The sequence below is a fragment of the Meleagris gallopavo genome, chromosome 12 (assembly GCF_905368555.1).
Source record: "Meleagris gallopavo chromosome 12, MGAL_WU_HG_1.1, whole genome shotgun sequence".
Classification (NCBI taxonomy): Eukaryota; Metazoa; Chordata; class Aves; order Galliformes; family Phasianidae; genus Meleagris; species Meleagris gallopavo.
This window is the reverse complement of record NC_139415.1, coordinates 2,558,095-2,580,033: the sequence shown is the minus strand read 5'-3', so window position 1 is coordinate 2,580,033 and position 21,939 is coordinate 2,558,095. Positions and strand designations below refer to the sequence as shown.

The 21,939-nt window shown below is 38.7% G+C and overlaps 1 protein-coding gene across 3 annotated transcripts in view; it reads right to left on the bottom strand.

Moving 5' to 3' along the window:
* Positions 1–21,939, bottom strand: part of SCAPER (S-phase cyclin A associated protein in the ER) — a 144,619-nt gene that overhangs the window by 107,620 nt on the left and 15,060 nt on the right. For all 3 annotated transcript variants that reach the window (XM_085234333.1, XM_085234332.1, XM_031555302.2), the window contains 8 exons: positions 13,202–13,302; positions 12,616–12,732; positions 10,549–10,706; positions 3,561–3,826; positions 2,901–3,125; positions 1,126–1,296; positions 573–648; positions 10–127 (listed from right to left, as the gene is read on the bottom strand). In XM_085234333.1, the coding sequence (XP_085090459.1) occupies positions 10–127; positions 573–648; positions 1,126–1,296; positions 2,901–3,125; positions 3,561–3,826; positions 10,549–10,706; positions 12,616–12,732; positions 13,202–13,302 (1,232 nt within the window). The remainder of the gene's footprint in view (positions 1–9; positions 128–572; positions 649–1,125; positions 1,297–2,900; positions 3,126–3,560; positions 3,827–10,548; positions 10,707–12,615; positions 12,733–13,201; positions 13,303–21,939) is intronic.

Below are 21,939 nucleotides of genomic sequence, written 5' to 3'. Positions count from 1 at the left end.
CTCAAACACCTTTTGCGTGAGGGCGATGACAGTTTCTCATGCATGTGTATTCCGTGGCCAGGCGGGCGTGCAGGCTCTTCTTCCACTCTGTCTCCCCAAGAATTACTCTGGCGCCACGATTCACGGGCTGTACATTAAGAAAACAGACTTTTAGAATTGGAACACTGTTTTCTAGGAGAAAACTGCTATTAATGAAGCTTAGTTCCTCTTGAAGTTCGCCCACAAATGGATCCTCTACAACCTAAGTAAGGTGCCAACTTTGACTGAAGCGTCTCTATTCCCTGTGCATTTTCAATGCCTAATTATTTAATTGGACCGCTAATTAAATGTTAAGATAAAACTGGAAAACAAATATTAAAATCCTAATAAAGACGTGGTGGTAGAGACACAGATAGTTTGAACACTGAAGTCCATCTTCCCTAAGAAAGTAACATCAAATTTAACAAAACCTGGAATAATAGTTAGACGTTAGGAGGACCTCTCAAATTCTTCTGCACGCATACATAAAATGGGCATTTTTCTAACTTCTGCTGCCATTGCAAGTTAAGCACAGTAATACACAAAAATTTTACCTTCATAATCTGCCAAGACATCATTCCAGTCCATAGATATACCGCAAAAAGATATGCTTCCATTGCCCATACATGCCTGAAAATTAATGGGATCCACAGTAAAAAACAGAATTTAACATGGGAATAGACACATGCATTAAATAGTGCTAGCGCAGTGATTTCCCATAATGTTTCCAAATTCAATTAGCCATCTCTAAAATTGATGCTGTTTCTGCTGATTTTGAGAGAAGGCAACAGAGACTACTGCCTCAGCTGTAGTAGCCCCTGTCTAGTAGCAGCAAGAATAAAATAGCCGAGTTTTCCCAGTTTCTCACACAGAAGCAAGCAGAAGGACACAATGACTGCAACATCAGCCTCAGCAGCACAACACTGTTGAATTTATTAAGCCTAAGTACTCCTTAAGGTAGTACAGTATCATTATTCCATGACATTGTTTACCTCATTTGCACATAAAGGTTGCATTAACGTAAAAAGGAACACTAAAATTCTGGATGTCAGCAAAGCATTAATACAAGTTTAAAGTTAGCTATTTTAAAATAAATCCAACACTCACAGAGAAATCGCTATCATTGTCAGTTTCTATATTAATGTCATTGTTTTCCTCTGCTTCTATCTCTCTAGTTAATTGCTCCTCTTCTGCAATAGCACTAGCAATAGCTTCTTCATTTGCCTTCTCCAGGCGATCTGCCAACTCTTCCTTCTTTGCAAGGACTTCTGCCATAGACTGCATAGGAAATACGAAACCAAGAGTCAGATCTGGACACAAAAAAGTATTTTCCGTGTAGTTAATATGAATTGTATTACAAACAAAACTGTATTTTGTTCAACATCTAATTGCTTGTACATCCTTCCTATGTTTTCTGAATGCAGCATGCGAATGAAATACAAACAAAAATCTGAAGCTGCTCAATTATCAACTAGTTCAAGGACCATGTAAGTCACTTCAAAATTATCATTCACATAATCCTTTTTATACATTCTATACATTTTATACAAACGTTGTCATTAAAACAACTAAGATAGTTCCTCTCTAACGACTGTCTTTTCAAAATCTGACCTTAGGAACTAAGCATTGCATTGTTTGAAACATTAATAACATGCCCTGTTCTACCTTCAGAAAAGGAGTCATGCTCCAAAGCAGTATTTAGAGTATGACAAAGAATCTGCAGATGAACTGTATGTGGAAACTTGACTGTGGTTAGTACTACTTAATCTCTGGCTATACCTATTTTTCAGCAAGAACAGCAAGATAGCTGGGCAAGAACATAAGCCTGAACATGCTGATTGTTGTCTTCTCAAATAACCAGCATTAACTTGTTCATTTCCACTCCAGCAACCAAACCCTGTGCCAAAACACACAAATCTGAGCTCACTGCAGTCTAATCAGGAGCAGGGAAATGCTCCCAGGAGACAGAGATCCCACTAAACTGTCAGCCTTCTGAACTGTTAATAATTGAGAATGTGAAACAACGTCACAGCATTGCATTGCACAGCATTGTAGCACAGAGATGCTATAAATGAGCTGTTTCTAAAAGCAGCCATACACGTGACTTGGAAATTACCCAGTCCAGATTGATAACGATGCTAAAGGGAAGGTGATATGCAAGAAAGTTTCTATAAATTGGAATATTAATCTAATTTCTGGGGAGGAAAAAAACCAAACTGGATTTTATGCTGCACTACTGCAATTCTCTACTGTGAGAAAACTAATAGACACCTTGAAACCTGCAGAATTCAACAGACAAAAAAGGATATTCTTCATAGGACGTCATGTAAAAGGAGAACATTGACTTGACATTTGTTATCTGAGAATGGCATCTGTCAACATTTTGAGTTGTATCAGAAGACCCAAGAGAACAGTTCAGTTAGCTTTAAAAAGCTAAGAACTCTACATTTATTTGCATGAGAATTATGATATTCTGTGAGTTTCCAGTTTGGATATTTAACAAAGCAGGAGTAAGAATTTAATAAGAATCTTAATTTAAATGAATAGTAATAGAAGGAAATAAAATGATAATAATCATTTATGTTAAAAAAAAAAAAAAAAAAGCAATCAGAGCATTCTTTTCATTCCAAATAATACTTTTAGATATTTCTAGTTTCAACTTTGAATTTCAGTAAAATTGCAATCTTTTCCTGGTAAGTACCTGTTCAACACTGATTTTGTTCTGGATTTTTTCCTACAAGAAGTCTTCTATAGACTTTCGTACAGTTTATACAGCAAGATAACACTAAGCACTTTGCAACACAGAATGAAAACAGTAAGACATTCACGTATTATTTACTCCAGAATCTTTCAGTATTTCTTAACAATCTGGCAGCACTCACATTTGAAATATCTGAGGGATCCATTTCAGTTTCAGTCTCAGCTTTTTCTGTTGGATGCTGGTCCACGCTGTCAGTGACTGTAGAGGAAGCTTCATTCACCTGCACAGCTGCTGGAGGGCAGTCAGTGTTTGTGAGAACAGGAGGCACCTCAGAAACTGTTTGTAAGGAATCTTCTTGCAGTGGTGCTCTAGTGCTCACACTGCCTTCCGATGTGTGTGCTGTGAACTAATAAGAGACATTTGCAAAATTAACTTAGGTAACATGCTGATTTTTAAAGTCTCCAAAGTATTTAAGAAAATATCAGGCATCCTTACGGTGAGTGATCTAACTCCAATTACACATATTTCCAGTTGGTTGTAACTTTGCAAAAGCAGGATCTCTATCTGAACTTTCCTATATAGAAGCTGTACCTAAAGATCAGTTTTTGGAAAACACCGCAAACCTGTGAATAATATGGTTCATATTATGATATATATGGTTCATATCATGGTTTTTACCTTGCCAACACCTTAATGCACTCCCACAAATATAAATTTAAACACTCTCCCATTATCTGTTCAGTGAATACAAGCTTCTGACAATGCCTCCTCAAGAAAATTCTCCAAAGAAAAAGCCGCAAGACTTCTTAAGGCTAGAAAAATGGTCCAAAACTTTACTGACCTGAGTCCTCTCGATAAGAGGATGTTCAGACTGATGTACAGGATCTTTCTGTACAAGCTCTGTGCTTTTGGATGCACCATCACTCGTGAGCGAATTCTCAGGCTTATTCTCTGATGGTGGTGAAACGACGTTTTCTTTGTCACTGTCACCTCTAGACTTCAGTGATTCTGCAACTACTGGAGCTTTTGTTGCCAACGCAACAGTGGATCGAGATCGAACAGGCCTCCCACGCTGAACTGTTTCCCAGCCCTCTGCATCCTTTCGATCTACATTGCGAAAAAAGAACATCTCATTCCAAGAAAGGGAGAAGAATAAATAGAGGTATCATAACTATTTTATTACAGCATTGCACAAGTTGTACAGCAAAAACATTCCCTTAAAAATGAGAACCAAAACCTCAATGGAACATTATTTGGCAAAGCTTGTAACTTCAAGGAGAGCTGCCAGTTTCATAAACACTAAACAACTCTCTTCATGGACGGGACCAGTTCTGTTACAAAGCTGAATTACCCATGCGCACAACCAGACAAAAATGGCACCATGTACCTAGGCATTTCATATCTCTTTCGATTTCATCAGATGGCACATGCAGTAACAGCAGCATTAGAGACCTCTGCGAAAGCACAGACCTCAGCAAGCACAGCTGTAACTACAGGTCTAAGTGAGGTCCACAAATGAGGTTTAAGGACTACCAAAATGTGGTCTACCATTCTTTCAGAAGTGTTCACTTTTTTCCCCTCTCTTTTTCATTCTGGTATTTAAAAAACAAACAAAAACAGTAACTGGTGTCAGCTTTGAGAAAATTAGTTTCCCTATGTTCCTAAAAACAGCCAAATATTGCTACAGTTGGATTCCAATTTGAAGGAGCACTTAGAGTGCAGCTTTCTCCCATTTACTTTGATGGTTAAATAGCTGAAAGGTACAACATGCCAACCAACATTTCTGATAGCTACTCTTGACACATACTTGAAAAACCTTCAAAATTTCATTTGTCTGCCTGAATTAGCAAATCTTACATGTGATTCTAGGGTTTCTAGCAAATCAAGGTAAATCTCTTCTCTGTAGATAACATTCTCATGGCCTCCAATTAATACCACCATTCATTTCCCATACGTCTTTAAATAACTGATTCTTTTGAGACTTGATGATACAACTCAAGAGTGCAAAAGGCAAGCTCACAAGTATCTATATGCAGAAGAAAAGCTTAAATGGTCTATACCACAAAATGAACCCTCATTTAAAGCATTTAATTCAGGTCCAGTTTCAAGAAATACAATGTTTTTCAGTAACCCACCCCAATACTCTCCTCCATCAAGAGCATACATTCATAACACACCTTAAAATTTAGCACTTGATGAAACAGTATGGCAAAATAAATCATGAAGAGAAATGCTCTGTAAAGAACTCTATTTTCTATGCAAAGCATGATATGGAATCCAAATACCCAACAGTGAATGGTTTTCTTCTGAGGAAAAGAAAATGCTATGCCATTATAGAACTTTACATTAAAAAAAAAAAAAAAAAAAAAAAGATTCTTAGGGTATTTCTAAAGCTTTTAGAAACTAAGATGGTCCTGCAGCTCAAGCATAACGATCAGACCCCTAACATTAAAATTTAACATAAACATAAATATGAATGAGTCTATTTAGTTGTCAAAAACTGTAACTTGAAACACCTGAGGGTGGCTGGAAAACAGCATGATTGATGTATTATGGTGAATTTCACATTACTAACCTAAAGAATGCCTTGCTGCATTTCTACTGAAAACACTGTCTAATTTAAAATATGAAATACAAGTGTGATGCTCTCTAGGATTACCACACTCTTTTAGGTGCCTATATAAATACCACAGAATAAGTGCCAACTTTGCAGACTGTCACTAATAACTTCATGCAGGTCAACATACCTACAGGGAGGTCAGAGACCAAAATACTTTCCTTGCTTTCATAGCATGTCTTTTTATTTTTATGCAGTTTCCAATACATAAAGACCAGTCTTAACACTCATTTTCATAATCAAAAAATCCAAAACTGTGCATGAATCATAGAATAGTTTAGGTTGGAAGGGACCTCCAAGGTCATCCAGTCCCAACCCCCACCACAGGGAGGGACACCCCCCCACCAGACCAGGTAGCTCAGAGCCCCACGACTGCAGTGATCTCTTCAGATCACCCATGGTAACCAGACATGTCTCCCCAAAGTCTTTCTATCATTCTTCTTCTGTGCACTTCAGTGTGCTTCCATGTGTAACAGCTGGAATGGGCAAACAGGATTTTAAATATACAAGAATTATAGAACGGCCTGGGTTGAAAAGGACCACAACGATCGTCTGGTTTCAACCCCCTGCTATGTGCAGGAATCACAGCAGATTTACCACAGAAAGCTCCAGGCACAGAGTGCACGAAGCACAGCCCTGTATTACATGGGAGTGCAGGGACTGCTCAGACCCCGTAAGTGACACCTGCACCTCCTTCACTGACCTCTACACTTGCTATGACCACAAAGATTTTGCTTATGATAGATACTGGCATAAGAACTTCCCCTACATAGGGAGCAAAACAAGCAATAAAGGGACTGTTCAGAAGACTGCTGAAATCCACCCAACCCCTGCTGTTTTACATAGATTTCTGGATTGGAGTACCTTCAGCAGGTCCTTTCCAAAAATGAGATTTTTGCAAGATTTCACTTCTACTTGTTCTAAGAGATATCTTCAGTTAATAGATGTGGCATCTTCTCTACACTAAAAAGCTCAGGAGATATCCACAGAAAATTCCAGTATCTACTGATAATTTTACTAATATGGATAAGAGTATTCTATACATCTTAATAATAATTGCACCAATACCTTTTAGATCTTTTCCTAAAATCTACTGAAGTTAATTCTACCAAAAAGTAAATTCATGCCTGCCTTACCTAGTTGATTCCTTGCTTCGTAATGTACTTTTACTACCCTCAAACAGTGAAGTACAAATTACTAAAAGCATGGCAATGGGAAAATTTTACTCAGAGGGCAGTGAGGCGCTGGCACTGCTGCCCAAAGCCATGGGTGCCCCATCCCTGGAGGTGCCCAAGGCCATGGATGGGCTTTGGGAAGCCTGAGCTGGGGAGGGTTGGGGCTGGGGTAGGCTTTAAGGTCCCCTCCAGCTCACATCATTACATGCAACATCATACTCATAATTACCACATGAATGAATCTTTTATTAGAAGCCGTACATGCAGAGTTTTTAATTTGCACTTCTTTGCTGCCAGATCTTTTACTCAGGACTTTCAACTAAATATTCAGCAGTGCATAGATGCATCTTTTCCATTGTAAATAATATTATTTGTATTTAAAGAATTCACCAAAACACTTTTTAATGCAAACACATTCAGAGTGCAAGAACATTCAGTTTCAGTTTTATGCTACCTGACCACCAGCTGTGAAAGTTACTCCTTCATTCCCGTTCTCTCAGCAGTTTTGCACTCAGTCATTTCCAGGACTGTTTTTAAGCAACAAACTGAAAAGCTAATTCATTTATTGACATTAGATCACACAGCTCCTAATCTGAAGCAAGGGCAATACTCAATAGGGCATCATTCTTCCATTCTTCCCATAAACCTGGAACTTTTCATATAGCCCAGCAGCCTTCTCCATGCACTAAGTATCACATACTGGGTTTGATTACTTGATGAGTTTTGTTAATGAATAATTCATCTGATTACCTTGATCACTCTCCAGTTTCACTAGAACCTCTCTATCCCTGCTTGCTCTTGTGTTACATGGATATGACAAGCCATCTGTTACCTTGAGGCCCTCACAGCCACCAGGGCCTTGTTTGTCCCAGCTTGCTCCATCTGGAAGAACTGGCCAAACAGCCTTATTGGCACCATCCATAAAATAAATCTAGCCAATAAAGTGCAAAGCCCTCAGGAGTTCTACCTCAGGAGATGCGTGTCCCTTCTTAAAAACTTACTGGCAAGCAGTGTACTACCAGAGCCTTTCTGACCCTCCTCACTCATATTAAAACTCCAGGGGGAGGGGGTGGAGTTAGGAGAGAGAGGGAATGTAAGTTTTCAATAGAAATTGTGCCTAAGAATTTGAGCACCCAGTCAGGAAGAAGCTGCCCCTTGCTGTCTGTCTGCGATGACATCCCTGCCATTTGTTCTCCATGTGCAGAAGTCAGAGTGCTTCCCTGAGCCCAGATCAGGTCTGTTACTTCAGAGCACTGCACAGCCTACTGATCAGAAGTCTAAGTTACATTACAAAGAGTATTACTTTGCAACTACATACAAGAGCAATTAAAATAGAAAAACAATTACACCTGTATTATCCATCTCGCCTCTTACAAATGACACCTGGGAATTATTTCCATGCTAGGCTATTGCCTCTGCACGTTGCTGTGACCAAGCTTTTCTCTTGCCATCACCTGATCTGAGAAGGAAGCTGCTCAGAAATAAGGCTAGATTAGGTTCTGTATTGAAGAAAACACTCAAGACTGAAATTATTCTTTTTTTAATTATGAAAATAATGAGGGTAGCAGAGAGCTTGAAGAGGGAAATCAGGTAAGAATTTAACATCATTTAATTGTGCATCCAGAAAAAAATCATTTACAGAAATACATGGAAAAAAAACAAGCATTTTCTCACTCCAGTTAAATTTGGAAATTCCATTAATGCTTGTGTATGGGAACTGCTGAACCACAGCCTGAACCTCTGATTGATCACCTGAGGCGAGCAATGAGTCAGCCCCGGGAGCACAGGTGAAGGAAATTCACCTGTGCTGCTGGAAGAGTGGAGCCTAGCTGCACCTCTCCTAGACCCCATTTAAGAGCTGACCACCAGTGGGAAAGGGTCTCTTCTGGAGATCTCTCCTCTGGAGTTTTGCAGCGAGCCCATTCTATCTATTCTCTTTTTGTTATTATAACCTGCTTTGCCTAACTCTCTTGTTTATTTCATAATTGTAACATCTTTATATTCATTGATTATACAGCTTGAAACAGCATCATACCACTGCACAAGAACATGGTGAGGCTTAATGCTGTCTGAAACCACTGGAGAAAAAGTGTTTTCAGGAGATCTTGCCACTGTAACCCCAGCTGGGCTTTAGAGCAGGCAAGATAACATTATAGGATGGTAGGAAGAATCCTCCCCCAAGCCTGAGTGCATCTAACAGTTGTGCAGAGTGCATTAGCTGTGAACAGGCAGAGCAGATGATACACAAGACTCACATCTGTTTCAATAATGCATGTGAAGAGCCTTTGTAATTCCCTTTGCATAAACTTCACAGATCTTCTTGTACTCCAATCAGCAAAATCAATTTGATTTTACAAAAGTGATACACTACTCCTTATATGAGATAATGTGCTCCAAGGAAAGTACTCAATTTTTTTTTTCCATTTAAAAATTGGAATTCAGTCATGAGAGAAATCACTGAAGTTCTCCTATGCTGGATGTTAAAGAGAATAAACAAAGTCTCTGCAAGGAATGACTGTTAGTTCTAAACATGAGATGTTTGAAGTCTGAATCTTACAGTACGTCTGACACTGTAAGTTACTGAAAACGCTGGATTTGCTCTTTTTGGAGCTCATCAGCTGCAGGTAATGGCTAAGAACACACCAATTCTTCAGACCTTAAAGACTGTAAAGCTAACATAAGAATAAGGCCTTTTGTTTTCTTTCTAGCATCCCAGAAAGACGTTACCTATATGGAAGTGCAGATCAGTTTTATTTTCTATGCAGTTAATGAAGTTGCCCACACCAAGAATTCCTAATAAAGATAAAACAGCTTGAAGTCTGTCATGGTAATGCAAGAAAGAAAGTTTCTTTATGAATAGTTTTAACTGCTCACAAAAATTAAAGATGGAATTACTCTTTCAGTTACAGTGCTGATAACTCAGCCAACTGCTACTGTATTCAAACCAGTGCAACTGAGGAGCTTCATTACACAAACAGCATCCATCAATCCTCAACTACTTTAGGAGTATGGTTTTGATTCTTCTTTTCTAAGCATGAAGGTCTACATGCTACTGAATTCAGTTATATTAAGCTTCAAGGCACTTGGACATGGTATTTTAGATCTGATACATCATGTTTCTGAGCCACCATAAAGGATTTCTATTACCACTGGCATAAAAGTACAACTACACTAAATTAATACGATTTGTTGCAGTGATTTTTAAACAATACTTCTAAATTTATTAGAACGTTGATCCTAGCCTGCTGTTTTTACAGTGTCAACTGAGTTCACATTCCAAAAATCCAACAACCAGAACCTCTAAATTCAGTGAATGCCAGCGTGTGCAGAAAACTTTTATACACCAAGAGGCAAAGATTTTCATGTCTCCATCTAAGCACATCTCTTCTAGAACAAAAGACCCCAGCATCAAGCATTCTCCACAAAGCATCTTCAGAGAAAGACTCCTTACTACACATTGTAACTTTTGTATTCAAGTAAAGAAAAGAGCACTGTTTTCAACTTCAGTACAGTTCTGGTAATATCAGCACTTCAGCTATTTTAGAGAGTCCTAGGCACGTATTGCTCTTCGGAGATTATTTGAAACCCTTTTTTAAAATTTAATTTATTTGGCCTAGAAGTCACAGTCCTTTTTTCCTACTGTTATTCGGGACATCAATGACAACATACAGAAATCATACATACAGATTTTTCCTAGAAAGAAATTGTGTTAAGTCTTACCCTCACCTTGCTCTCAGTTCGATTATCAGCTTGCAACCAAGAGGTCTTCCTTGGGGTGATGTGCAATGAAATTTTCACTGATCAATTTATAGCTACTGGAAATACAATGGAACATTACCTGCACTTGAAAACACAACTCTAAAACTTACCCATTATGGTGATAAGTGAAGCTGTAGTAGTCTTTCCCCTCCACCTGATTTAGATTTTAACATCACATAAGGCAAAACAAGACATTTTCATTTGAAGACAGGTCACACTTTGAACCAATTGTACAGTGCATTTTGCAAAAATAACTTAAGCTATTTATAAAGACTTGCCATTTTTTCGGGATGACTTCGGTATTGGGGCTGGCAGACAGGTTTGTGTAGCTGCTAACTCAGGACCGGCTGCTTTTCCGTGGTTGGCTTTTACCTTATCAGCCCAGCTTACACCAGAAGGAGCCAGGCGTGTTGCAGAAATTGCCACTGATGGATTCCTAAATGAAAATCATAGCTCTTATTAGCATCTAATCAAAGAACAGAACAGCTCATTAGAAAACTAAAATTCAACTCACTAACAAAGCACATAGAAACACAGAAACAACAAGTTGAGTTGTCAGGTACTACCCTCTAACAGCCTTTTGTGTATGTTCAGGCACAGAGAGGACAGAAGGACACACCAAGCAGTGCTACAGCTGGAGAAAAATCTCCATGTGAGATTCCTTACACATAGAAGTCAGTGAAACCAAACGAACAGGAAGCTAAATTCTCAGGTTGAAATTTAAAAAATGCTTAATGGTGAAAAGAAAGATTCAATGTTGTAGCAATGCATAAACAGTTCCCACAAGAAACACTCTCTAATAGCAAGTTTTTTTTTTAAACGATAACAATAAACACATGGTGAGTATTTGCAGCCAAATAGAACAGCCCTTCTCTTGCATCTTCCTGGCTCCTGCCCAACTGCACCAATGAACTGCAGAGATCCGGCTGCAAACACCACGCATACGAGGAGTCAAGCTGTATGTACAGGAAGTCCATTAAAGTGCAAGTTCAGCTGTAAACGTAGACCACACAAATCCATAACATGCTCTGTTTTGCTGGGCAGTTGAGTAAACAAGCCAATACATCCGTTTTCCACTACTTGTTCCACAGAAAGAAATCCAAAAGGCCATCTTCCCAAGTTGTGGAAAGATGCACTGACTGCCTCACGTGGCACTTCTGGGGCTGTAGTGCTTTACCAAATATTTTGGTTTGCCTGCTGTAAGAAGTGACCATTTTCAGTACAAACTGCCAGGTTTTATTTATATGAATGTTCTTTTTTCATATATTTGAAAATGGTAACATCCACTCCATTCAAGAACCGTCCAATTATCTTCAGTAACACAAATCATTATATCTGCAATCACACAAGTGATTTCTCTTCCAAGCTTACAACACTGAGTAAACTGGTCCAAGAAATCCAGCTGCTCCACTAGCTAAAGCAAAGTAGGGACAAAGAAATAGAGATCTCACGAGTTTCAAACAAATACATAGAAAAGCCCTATGTAACAGGACTGTTCAATGCCTTAAGCCCAGTGGGACAACAAGAGGTTTATCAAGGCAACCACCAAAAAAGAGCAATATCATAAATACCTGACTAGTGTTTACAGTCCTCATCAGTTCTAAGGGGATGCGATAGGATGTGAGAAACCATGAAGAAAGGCTGACCACAGCCCTCAGAACGGGCTAAGATATGAACTTAGCTACAAACCATAGCAGATATTTACAAAGCAAGGTATACAAAGCAAGCATACAGAGGAACAATAAAAGTGTCAGACCAGACTAATTTCCACAAGCACTCCAAGATAAGATCACAGGTCCTCCCCCAGTTCCTGCACCCTGTCTCACATAGCTCCATACAGCTCAGCAAAGAGAATATCAGAACTGTGCAAGCACTGAGTGACATCTCCTTCACCTTACTCCCACATTACAGCAATTTACAGTGAAAAACTTATTAAACACATTTTTGTGTTTAATAACCACAGATATAATTGAATCCTTACAATATTAACATCAGGATTTTTAAAATAAAAAGGAAGAACTTAATTGCTCCATACACAAATTTGACCTTAGTTTTGTAGCAAGGAAAGAGTATTAATCAGAAAAAACGAAATATGAATATAATTGTATTTTAAGTTCAGGACAGATCATTACATTCAACCAATAATTAAATACATAATGAAATAGGCAAAAATTAAGTACTTGACAGGATTTTCTTTTATAGAGCATTTGTGCAAGAAAAGCATATGCAAATGCGTATTTACAATTTAATAAACAGAAAAGTCATTATTATGAAGAATAGCATACTCATTTTATGTTTCAAATGAATCCTTATGTTAGCTTTAATAGACTTATCTGTTCTCATACCCGAAATTCAAACTTCTCCGAGCGTTTGATGTCACACTGATTCTGTCTGATGAAGGACTTGGGATCACGTGGCGCCCTGGAGACATTTTCTTTACTTCCCAGGCTAGTGAAGTAGGCCTGAAATTGAGGAAAGAGGAGGTTAAAAATGAGAAGTCCTCAATTGTCCTCTATCTGCATCTGTAAATGCTATGCAGCATTATGGAGTATTGCTGAATGTAATCAGACACCTTTGCAATTGTTTCTACACCAAATCCAAACCATATTACCCAGAATCAGATAAAAAAATCATTCACTCTTGCAAACTACAGTGCCTACTTAAACAGTCTTACTTTTCAAATACTTTACTTCCAAATTCTTTTCCATTTTCAGCACTACTATTCCCTAGTAACACTATGAGGGAGGAAAGAACTCCTACTGGGTCCTCATACCAAGTCTGTCCAAAAGAAAAGTCTTCCTCCTTTCCCCTCCTCCTTTCCCCACAACAGATATTACAATTTTCCCAAATTCAATGTCTGCTACAGACAAAATTTTATCAAGAGTCAGCATGGGGATATAAATGAAAGGAAAAAACCCAGCAGCTGATTACCTGCTTTGAGCATCAGCCTTCTCTAGCTTCTCCTGCAGCTGTATCCAGTCAATCAGTGCTTTGAAGTCCCTCACATAGTTATCGAGCATCATCAGGACTTCCTGAAAAGCAACCATTACATCAATCTCTGTATTTAAAAAACAATCCTCTCAGTCCCCAAACAAGAAGTGACCAGCAAGAAAAAGAAAGAAAATCTACTGCTCTGCATCTTTCCTGTCAAAAATAAAAACAAGAAGAACCCTGACAGCAAGAAATCTCAAATTTCACTCTGTTTGCAGAGTGAAAAATTAACAGTTATACCAAGGTAACTGTATCAGACAGGGAGTTCCTTTTGGAGAATGCCAGATGGCTGCAGTATAGTACTTAACATGGGCAAAGCAGCAGCTTTATCTTGTTCCTGAGGGCTTCCAAAGGATGCAAGGATGAAGAAATGCTTGTACTCATCTAGGTTTGTGACAGATACCCTATTGTCACAAATTATCAGCACGATCACACTGATTAGGCAGTTTTTAAAGGAATCTTATGGTGATACTTGGAGAAACATTAGATTTCATTTATGGAAAGACTGACTTTGACATAAACCTACCAAGAAACAAATATGATGACCTGCAAAATACAAAGCTCATATTCTCCCCTTTGATTAGTACACCTTAACAAGTGAGGAAGAAGTCACCAATTGTGACTTTTCCAGCATAAAGTGATTACCTGCCAAGACCTTACAAGTTCAATACCCAGATTATACTTTTTAACCATTAGAAACCAGTTTATTTTCTACCATTTTAAAAGTCACTTTCGAACTACAAGGAGTTGCTGAAGAATTTGTGCATTTTTATGTTACCTGATCACTGAAAGCTGCATTTGTGAACACATCTTACAGTATGAAAGATTTACATATTGTCATAAAATAGCACAACTGGAAGAGATCTTAAGAGCAAACTAGTTCTATCCCACAATTCCAGGTAGGCTTAAACACACTGCCAGAAATCACACGGACATGCTGCAGTTTCATCTGAACACTGTAAAGTCTTGGTTAAGAAGTTAGAGGAAGACTGCAAATGGTGCGTTGCTCTCCAACACATAAAATGAACTGTTGTGAATAGACAAAGTTAACTCCACGTTACATCAGGAAGAAATTCACTAATAAAATTGGTATTAAATGGGGAGGTTGGTGGCCCTGCATGTGGCAGGGGGGTTGGAGATTCATGATCCTTGAGGTCCCTTCCAACCCTGGCCATTCTGTGATTCTGTGAAAATGTCAACAGCTGAGCAGTACAGAACTGAATGACTTGTTTCCAACACAAATATCCTCATGTTTCACTTCCATCTTTCCAGTTTGGACAAATGTGTCACTGTAGTAAATACTGAAAGATAAGATTCCATACAGAAACAATCAAAAATTAAAAGTAAGATGGGATCCTGCAGCCCCTACTCAGCACTGACATCTTTCCACAGCAAAGCAAAGTTCCCTGAGCAACCTGTGGCTCTCTGCTCCAACATGGCCAAGAAGGGAGCCATTTTTACAACGCACGGAGGCAGGAAATCACTCATATTCCACGTACATACTCAAAGTATCATTTCCTGAACACGACATAAAGCACACACACCATCAACCCGCAGACCTGATGATCACCCACAGAGGGTATTAATGCATTTCCAAAGCAGCTGCTTCAAGATCACATCCATCAGAAACAAAAGCTTTCACAGACCAGAAGAATTGCATGCCACACTGCTCTCTGAAAACACGTTGGAAATAAAGATCCATAAATGAAGCTTGGATTCAGCAATCACAATAGAAGGAAAAAATATTAATGACATTCTCCTGATTTGCAAATTCTTTTCTATGCTGAAATCTTCATTGCTCCATTAGGAGAAATGTTCTTTTCTAAGTTAGAGGGAAATATCTGGGGGGTGATCTCAAACGTGTAAGTTCCTAAGGGCAAAACAAACATTTCAGTACTGACCAGTGTAGCTACAGTGCCCAGGTAAAGCTGCCTAATGCCTGCTTTTGTAACATCACTTCCTACCCAGCTTTACCTGTAACACAAAAAGGATCTTAACAGTCTTCTGTGCGACGATGATTATTCCTTTTGTTTAACAAATGCAAGTTTGAAAGTCAGCTTCAGCTTGTACGTATTCACTAGTAGGGATGACAGACCCAGAGCATGTGCTGTCTGTTATATCAAAAAAAGTCACACAAAGTCAAACAATACCACTGCTGACCTAAAAGTTGCTCTTTGTTTTGAAATCCTCCACAAGAAAGCAAACAAAAAATCTTTCTTACAAGGCAGTTAGTTTACAACATGAAAATAATTCATAAGTAAGGTCTGCTCCAAGGCATGAACGAGGCGAGTGTTTGAAGCAGCTCTTTTTTCCAGTTTCACTAATAAAATTTCAGCTTTCTAATTCAATCACATCCATTTCAGCTAGCCTATGCTAAGTTGTGCTGACTGTTATTAACAATGAGGGCATAGAAAGCAAAATTTAATTCTGAATCATTTACTTTTCAAGTCTGTCACTGAGATATTCCTCAAAAAAAAAAAAAAGAATCCATCTGAACATGAGTTACATTTCTGAATTTAGTTGGCACATGAAAAAGACACAAAAAATGGCTTAACCTATTTTAAGGAATGTTTAGCTACACATTATCAGAAATGATCAGAGCAGAACCATGCAGCTGTAATCCGAGTCATGTTCCACGAACAAGGGAATACAAACAAGACAAGCAGCTGGAGCTGCCCCACATTCACTGATGCACATCTTTCTCCCTAAAGCTATGAGGGCCATTTTGTCAAGCAGGATGAAGCAGAACAAAAGTGGCTCTGAAAGCGCCGTTACAGGCATCCAGATAACTACATATAGACGTACAGCTAAAATTACCAATTAGTTTACCAATTGGCTGCAACGGATTCGATTGGTTTGTAATTAATTCGAGTTAGCGGCGCACACGGCAGGCCGCTCGGCGCCATCCCTTTGTCCTGCTGACACACAATCCCAGTGCAGGGCTCCAGGGTCCCGGACATCAATACAGCCCTGTGCCTTACCTACGGCATGGAGGAGAGCAGATATACCCTGCGGTGCTGAAGCAGTGGAAACTCGTAGCACTTGAGAAGGTGCTGACAAAAAAGAACCTTGATGGGGTAGACTACGGCTGCGCTTAGAGTCAAAACAATTTTAAATCCCATTATTTTTCAAGGTCGTAACCATCCCGCATGATTTTTAAAGAGCCAGTTCAAACTGAAAAGAAAGCAACGCTGTTAAAAAAATAGATTAGAGGAAAACCATTGGCATAAAACTAAAAACTCACAATGCAGCTCCTGTTTCTCGCTCTCCTCCATCATTTGATGCACAGTTACTAAGGAACTTTCTGGGCTTTTCCTCCTTTTTTGAATTTCCTGGAGGCATTCAAGGCCAGGCTGGATGTGGCTCTGGGCAGCCTGGTCTGGTGGTTGGCGACCCTGCACATAGCAGGGGGGTTGTAACTACGTGATCACTGCATTCCTTTTCAGCCCAGGCCGTTCCACGATTCTACGATCCTTTAGCTCTCAGCAATTGGTACCCTCTTTATGCACATGTTTATCTTTAAGTTGTGCTTCTGTCCTCTTCACTTGGGTGATCACATTAACTACTTTTCAAACAAGACGGATCTCTCTAAATAGAACAGCTGTATCAGGATAATCCTATATTCCTGAATCAGAACTGTCTTGACTTGGGCCCTAGACAGGTTGATTATAATCTCTGCAAACAGAGGCTCACTGTTTGGAAGTCATGTCACTGTTTGAAACATCATCTTCTCCATTTATTCTCCCGTGCTCAAGTAAGGAGGAGAAAAAAGCAACGCAGAGAGGAAAAAAAAGAGAGGGAAGCACAGGAGATTGCATGATCTTAAGGTCACTACAATTCAAAACTGCAGAACGTGGAAGAGAAATGAACTACCTGATCACATCTGTCACTTATTCTTAAGGCTAGAAATGTATTATAACATTTTACAAATTACGCACACTTTGTTTTGTTTAATTATCTGTAGTGAATAGGTTAGACTATGCTTTTAGTCGAGCAAGTTATTTTTATGCACTGCAGCACACTTCAGGAGGCAGCTCCTCCTATCTTCAGCTTTTAAGTTTAATCATATACTTCAGTAAGTTAGCACAGAAGTCAGGGGATGCACACAAGGACTTCACACATACAGCTTATTTACCCCCAGAAATGGTACACATGCTGCCAAACATGAAGGGCCAGGAATGGGATCAGCCAGGTGGCCAATCAGAAAATACACTGGTTTTTCAATAGTTGGCTATCCACCCTGAACCTACTGTAAAAAAGAATAAATTGTCATTCTGAAAGATCTCAGCTATTTCCAGCAGTGAGGCTGGATGAACACTCACCACTCTATTTTTTCTACTGCTAGTTCTGGTGATTCTGATTCAGCTCAGAAGATGACAACAGTGAAAACGTACACATCCCAAAAGAGGCAGAAGTGCTCACAGGTGAGATGCTCTCTTGGCATTGACTGCAATACAGTCACACGTGTTTATTTAGAAAGAGACATACACATAATTTCTCCTGAGTAACTTACTCTCAGAAACAGAACACTTTTTTTTTTTTTTAAATAAAGTGAGAAGCAGCAGCCTGTCATTCTCCTGACGTATCCCAGCTGCAGAATTAGCCCTTTTCTAACAATCTGAGAATGTTTCAAAACGTATATTCTATTAAACTTCACTGAGCTGGAAAACTCTGCCTTGTGAGAAAGACAGAAAAAGAATTATACACATTCTGATTTATGAATTGTCGTCTTGGGTTTTCAGGGATAGCCAGAATCACCTTGGTTTTACTGAGTAAGACAACATGCCATCATACAGAATACACTTCAGTTCATGCTGAAGTTTTCCTATCTGGAAGTGTTCTTCTAGGGTGTTCCAAGATAGAAGACATCTGTTCAAGGGAGTACAGAATGCCCGAAACGGTTATGGAATTGACAGAAATACACTGAACAGATGACTCTGATAGACAAATAACAATCAATGATAAGAATTCAGGTGAAGAAAGCAAGAAACACTAAAGAAATCTCAATTAAAAAAATCACTTAGATTTCACACAGCTTTAGTTGTTTTTCAATTCCTTCCTAGAGTCAGAGAAAACCAGGACACTAGAACAAGAATAATGCATCCAAACAGAATACTCTGAGGCCTTTGTTGAGGAAATAAGTTATTTCAGAAGCCCTCCTGGGATGCTTTCAGGATTTGCATCATTACAAGGAAAGAACTGAAATTCACATATAACAAATCATTTCCTGCTGAAAGTCAGAAGTATCTAACTCAGATTCTGTACTTTTTTCCCCTCCCTGGAATCAGATACGTGCAGCTATAAAACTGAAGTGTATGAATAACAAAACAAAACCTCGTATCTCCCAGAAAGTGAAACGGACGGAGCAGAACAGGCTTTTACATCAGTGAAAATGCACTAAGGATCCTGTTTGGATCAACATGACCACTGTACTGAATCACTGGAGGTTTCCTTTTCAAAGTTAGGAAAACCTTCAGTTTTTCCTACCTTTGGCTTCAGCACATCTAGAAACAGTTTTATTTCCTTGGCTGCCTCATAAGCCAGTAATCAGCATGGATGTCTGCGGGTCTCAGCCTGCATGCAGAGATGGGAATTGTTACAATTAGCATATCCTGAACTAAAAACAGCCCCCACAAGGCATTCCCAGCAAGAGACCCTAATGAAGCAAGTTCCTCTCCCCTTCAGGGAGGCCTTCAATCAACTGAAACTATGGTAAATCACTCCCAGAGATCTCCCTGCTTGGAGGGCCTGGAATGAAGCCGTTTCAGCTGGTTCTTTTGCAGAACACCATCATACAAAGGTCAAATCTCTTAAGAGAGAGGCTTTATCCACCTCTTCACAGCATCTCATGTTTTCCTTTTTTCTTTTTATAGGGAACAAACAAGGAGAATGAAGCTGTTTGCACTGGGCTGTTCTCAAGGTGGCTATCTGCAAGCATTACAAAAGAGGAAACTGTCTTGTCAAAATCTGGTGGGAATACACCAATTAACAAATGTTAAGTAAAAAGATAAAAGCTTGTGCAGGTACTAAGTAAAGCCAAACAGAAACCTAAAAATAAGTGAGCTAATTTTTTTTTTTTTTGGCATCATAAAATCCAACCTTTTTGAAACAAAAGCAGCTGAAGTCATGAACTCATCCCAAGGAGGAGTAAAAATACACCCATTAAATTTCAGGTAGTCTGAGAATCTTCTGAGTTCAGTTGGTGGATCCAGCTACTCAAACTCCATCAATAAGAAGTGGGGGTTTTTTGCTGTTAAATGTTTTCTCCTCTAACCCAGCTCCTGAGATACCAAAAACCATAAAACAACTGCAGCAGAAATTTCTCTCCTGCCAAGCCTCCCCTGGCTATGGAATCTGCCTTCTTCCATCCACAAAGAATTTTAGACTCAACTCCCTTTAGGATACAGAAAGCAATGCAAAGGATCCTTGGCATGACAGCTTCTTTGGGTCTAAGCTCAGCACTCGAACCCAAAAAATACTGGGCAGTACAAAATTCACATAAACATAAGATACACACACCTAGATGATATATAAAAACAGCCATATTTGTTCAAGGTTACAGAGTTGTTACATCTAATCTCTATACAGCACTACCAACGTGATTCATTTACAGTAAGATGATAAATTTGAGAATCCATTATTTCTTTTATCTATATTTCAAGCATCTTCATGGGGAGCAGAGCCACATCTACCTACATAGTTTAAGACTCCTCTGTCAAATCAATAGCAGAACACCACCTACAGCAGTGCCCAAAGTTGAGAGAAAATATACACGACTGATCTTCTTACACACATCTCCACTGTTTGTACCCTCAGCACAAACCTTCGTCTGCAGTTTCAACCACAAGCAGCCACAAGAGCCTTTTCCCATTTGGGAGCATCAAACGTTATCTTCAGTGACAACATAATCAATAAAACAATACCAACTTGTAAGACTACAGGAGAGCGAAAGGTCCAAAATCAAAACTAAACACCTGAGTTAACAAAAAGGTTTTGGGTGCCTGAATTTGCATTTTTACTAAAGAGTCTCTTTTAACGTCATCACTGCACAGCTAAAATGTTTAAGTAGAACAGCATCCCCCACTTCACCAGTGCACAGGTTGGAGGCGTCATTTAAAATGCTGACTTGTGAATTAAGTTGTCATACCGGAGATTTATCTCAGTACAAATGATTTTTCAAAATCCTTCAAAAAAAAAAAAAACCCAACAGATAAACAATTTTACCATCTTGGACCCTTATTGAATGTTGTTCCCCACATATCCCCTATAGTAAAACTAAAACCAATGTTGAGCTGGTTTGTCTGTTGCTACCTTGTGTATCATTTTAAGCAACACACACTTTCCTACATAGTGTAAAAAGTCAGCAAAAGTAGAACTGAAAGAAAAGCTATCCCATTCCTATTCTAGCAGCTTTAGAAAAATACAGAGTGGAATTTCCTTAAAATATTCTAATACTGAATACTTCTTCTGTGGAAAAAGTGTAAGAATGAGTTTACCTCCTATTGTTCAAAGAGGGGAAAAAAAAAAGTGACTCACATTTAACAGTAATCTTTATAAGAAAATTTCACAAACAAAAGACTGAAGCACAAATGCACTTTCCACCTGCTAAAGTAAGGGACTTTTTTTTTTTAAAGCTGAAAAGAAAGCATTTTAAAAGTAAAAGTAACATGAATGGGACATAAGTTTTAATGACACATGATGCTGAACATCCTTGTTTACTCAGTCTTTGCTTTTTCCACCCATGCTCTGCAAACAAGTAATCTGATGCCCGTGGATACATACATCAACTGTCAAGCATCTATGAAAATGAAGACTTTCCACTTGGGCTACAGAGTATTTCCATCTGAGAGCAGATCAAGTAGCATGATTAAAATGCTGAATGATATCTAACCCCTAAAATATGTGATAATGATACAAATATGCTACTGTTCTTTCAGGCACAGAAGTTTAAAATGGTAATCTAATTACCATGCAAGGCTGGCTGATTTTCTTAGACCAAGAAATTCTTCAGAGTTTCCTGAGCAGGAAGACAGCTCAGTATCAACATGGGTAAATTGTGTTAGAGCAACCCACCATTTGGAAGCCCCTAGCTACTGTTCAGCTTTCCAATCTGCTTTCAATGAAATGTATTTGTACACTAATCTTAAAGTCAATTTGGCAGTGTCTGATTACAACAGACAACTAGATATATATGATAAGAAAATTGTTTACTTAAATTGATACCTATAATTTTTATACAGTGATTAGATAATCAGTTCCAGAACGCGTTGAGTTTTCAGCTATATTTAACAGGAATACTGAAAAAAAAAAAAATGCATCTTTCACTTTTCTTTGAAAATGCATTCTTCTGGCTTCTCTTAGTGCTTGAAATTAACTCCATTTCTAAAGAGCAAATTACTCTGTGAAATGACAATGGTTTTTCTGTGGATCTACTAAAAAAACCAGCATAGCTTGGGCAGGATAGTTTTATATCTTATTACAAATACAGCTTACCTGAAATTAGGGAAAACAATCCCAACCTCACATTGCTTATGCTTGACTATCCATCACCCTCTTATCACCACAGAGAATCAGAAGAGTGATAAGTAATTACCAAGAAAGTGAGTAATGTGTAATTTTGGCATTTAACAACGAGCCAAAGAATGGGAAAAGGGCTGAATCACAACAGTGCCACCTAC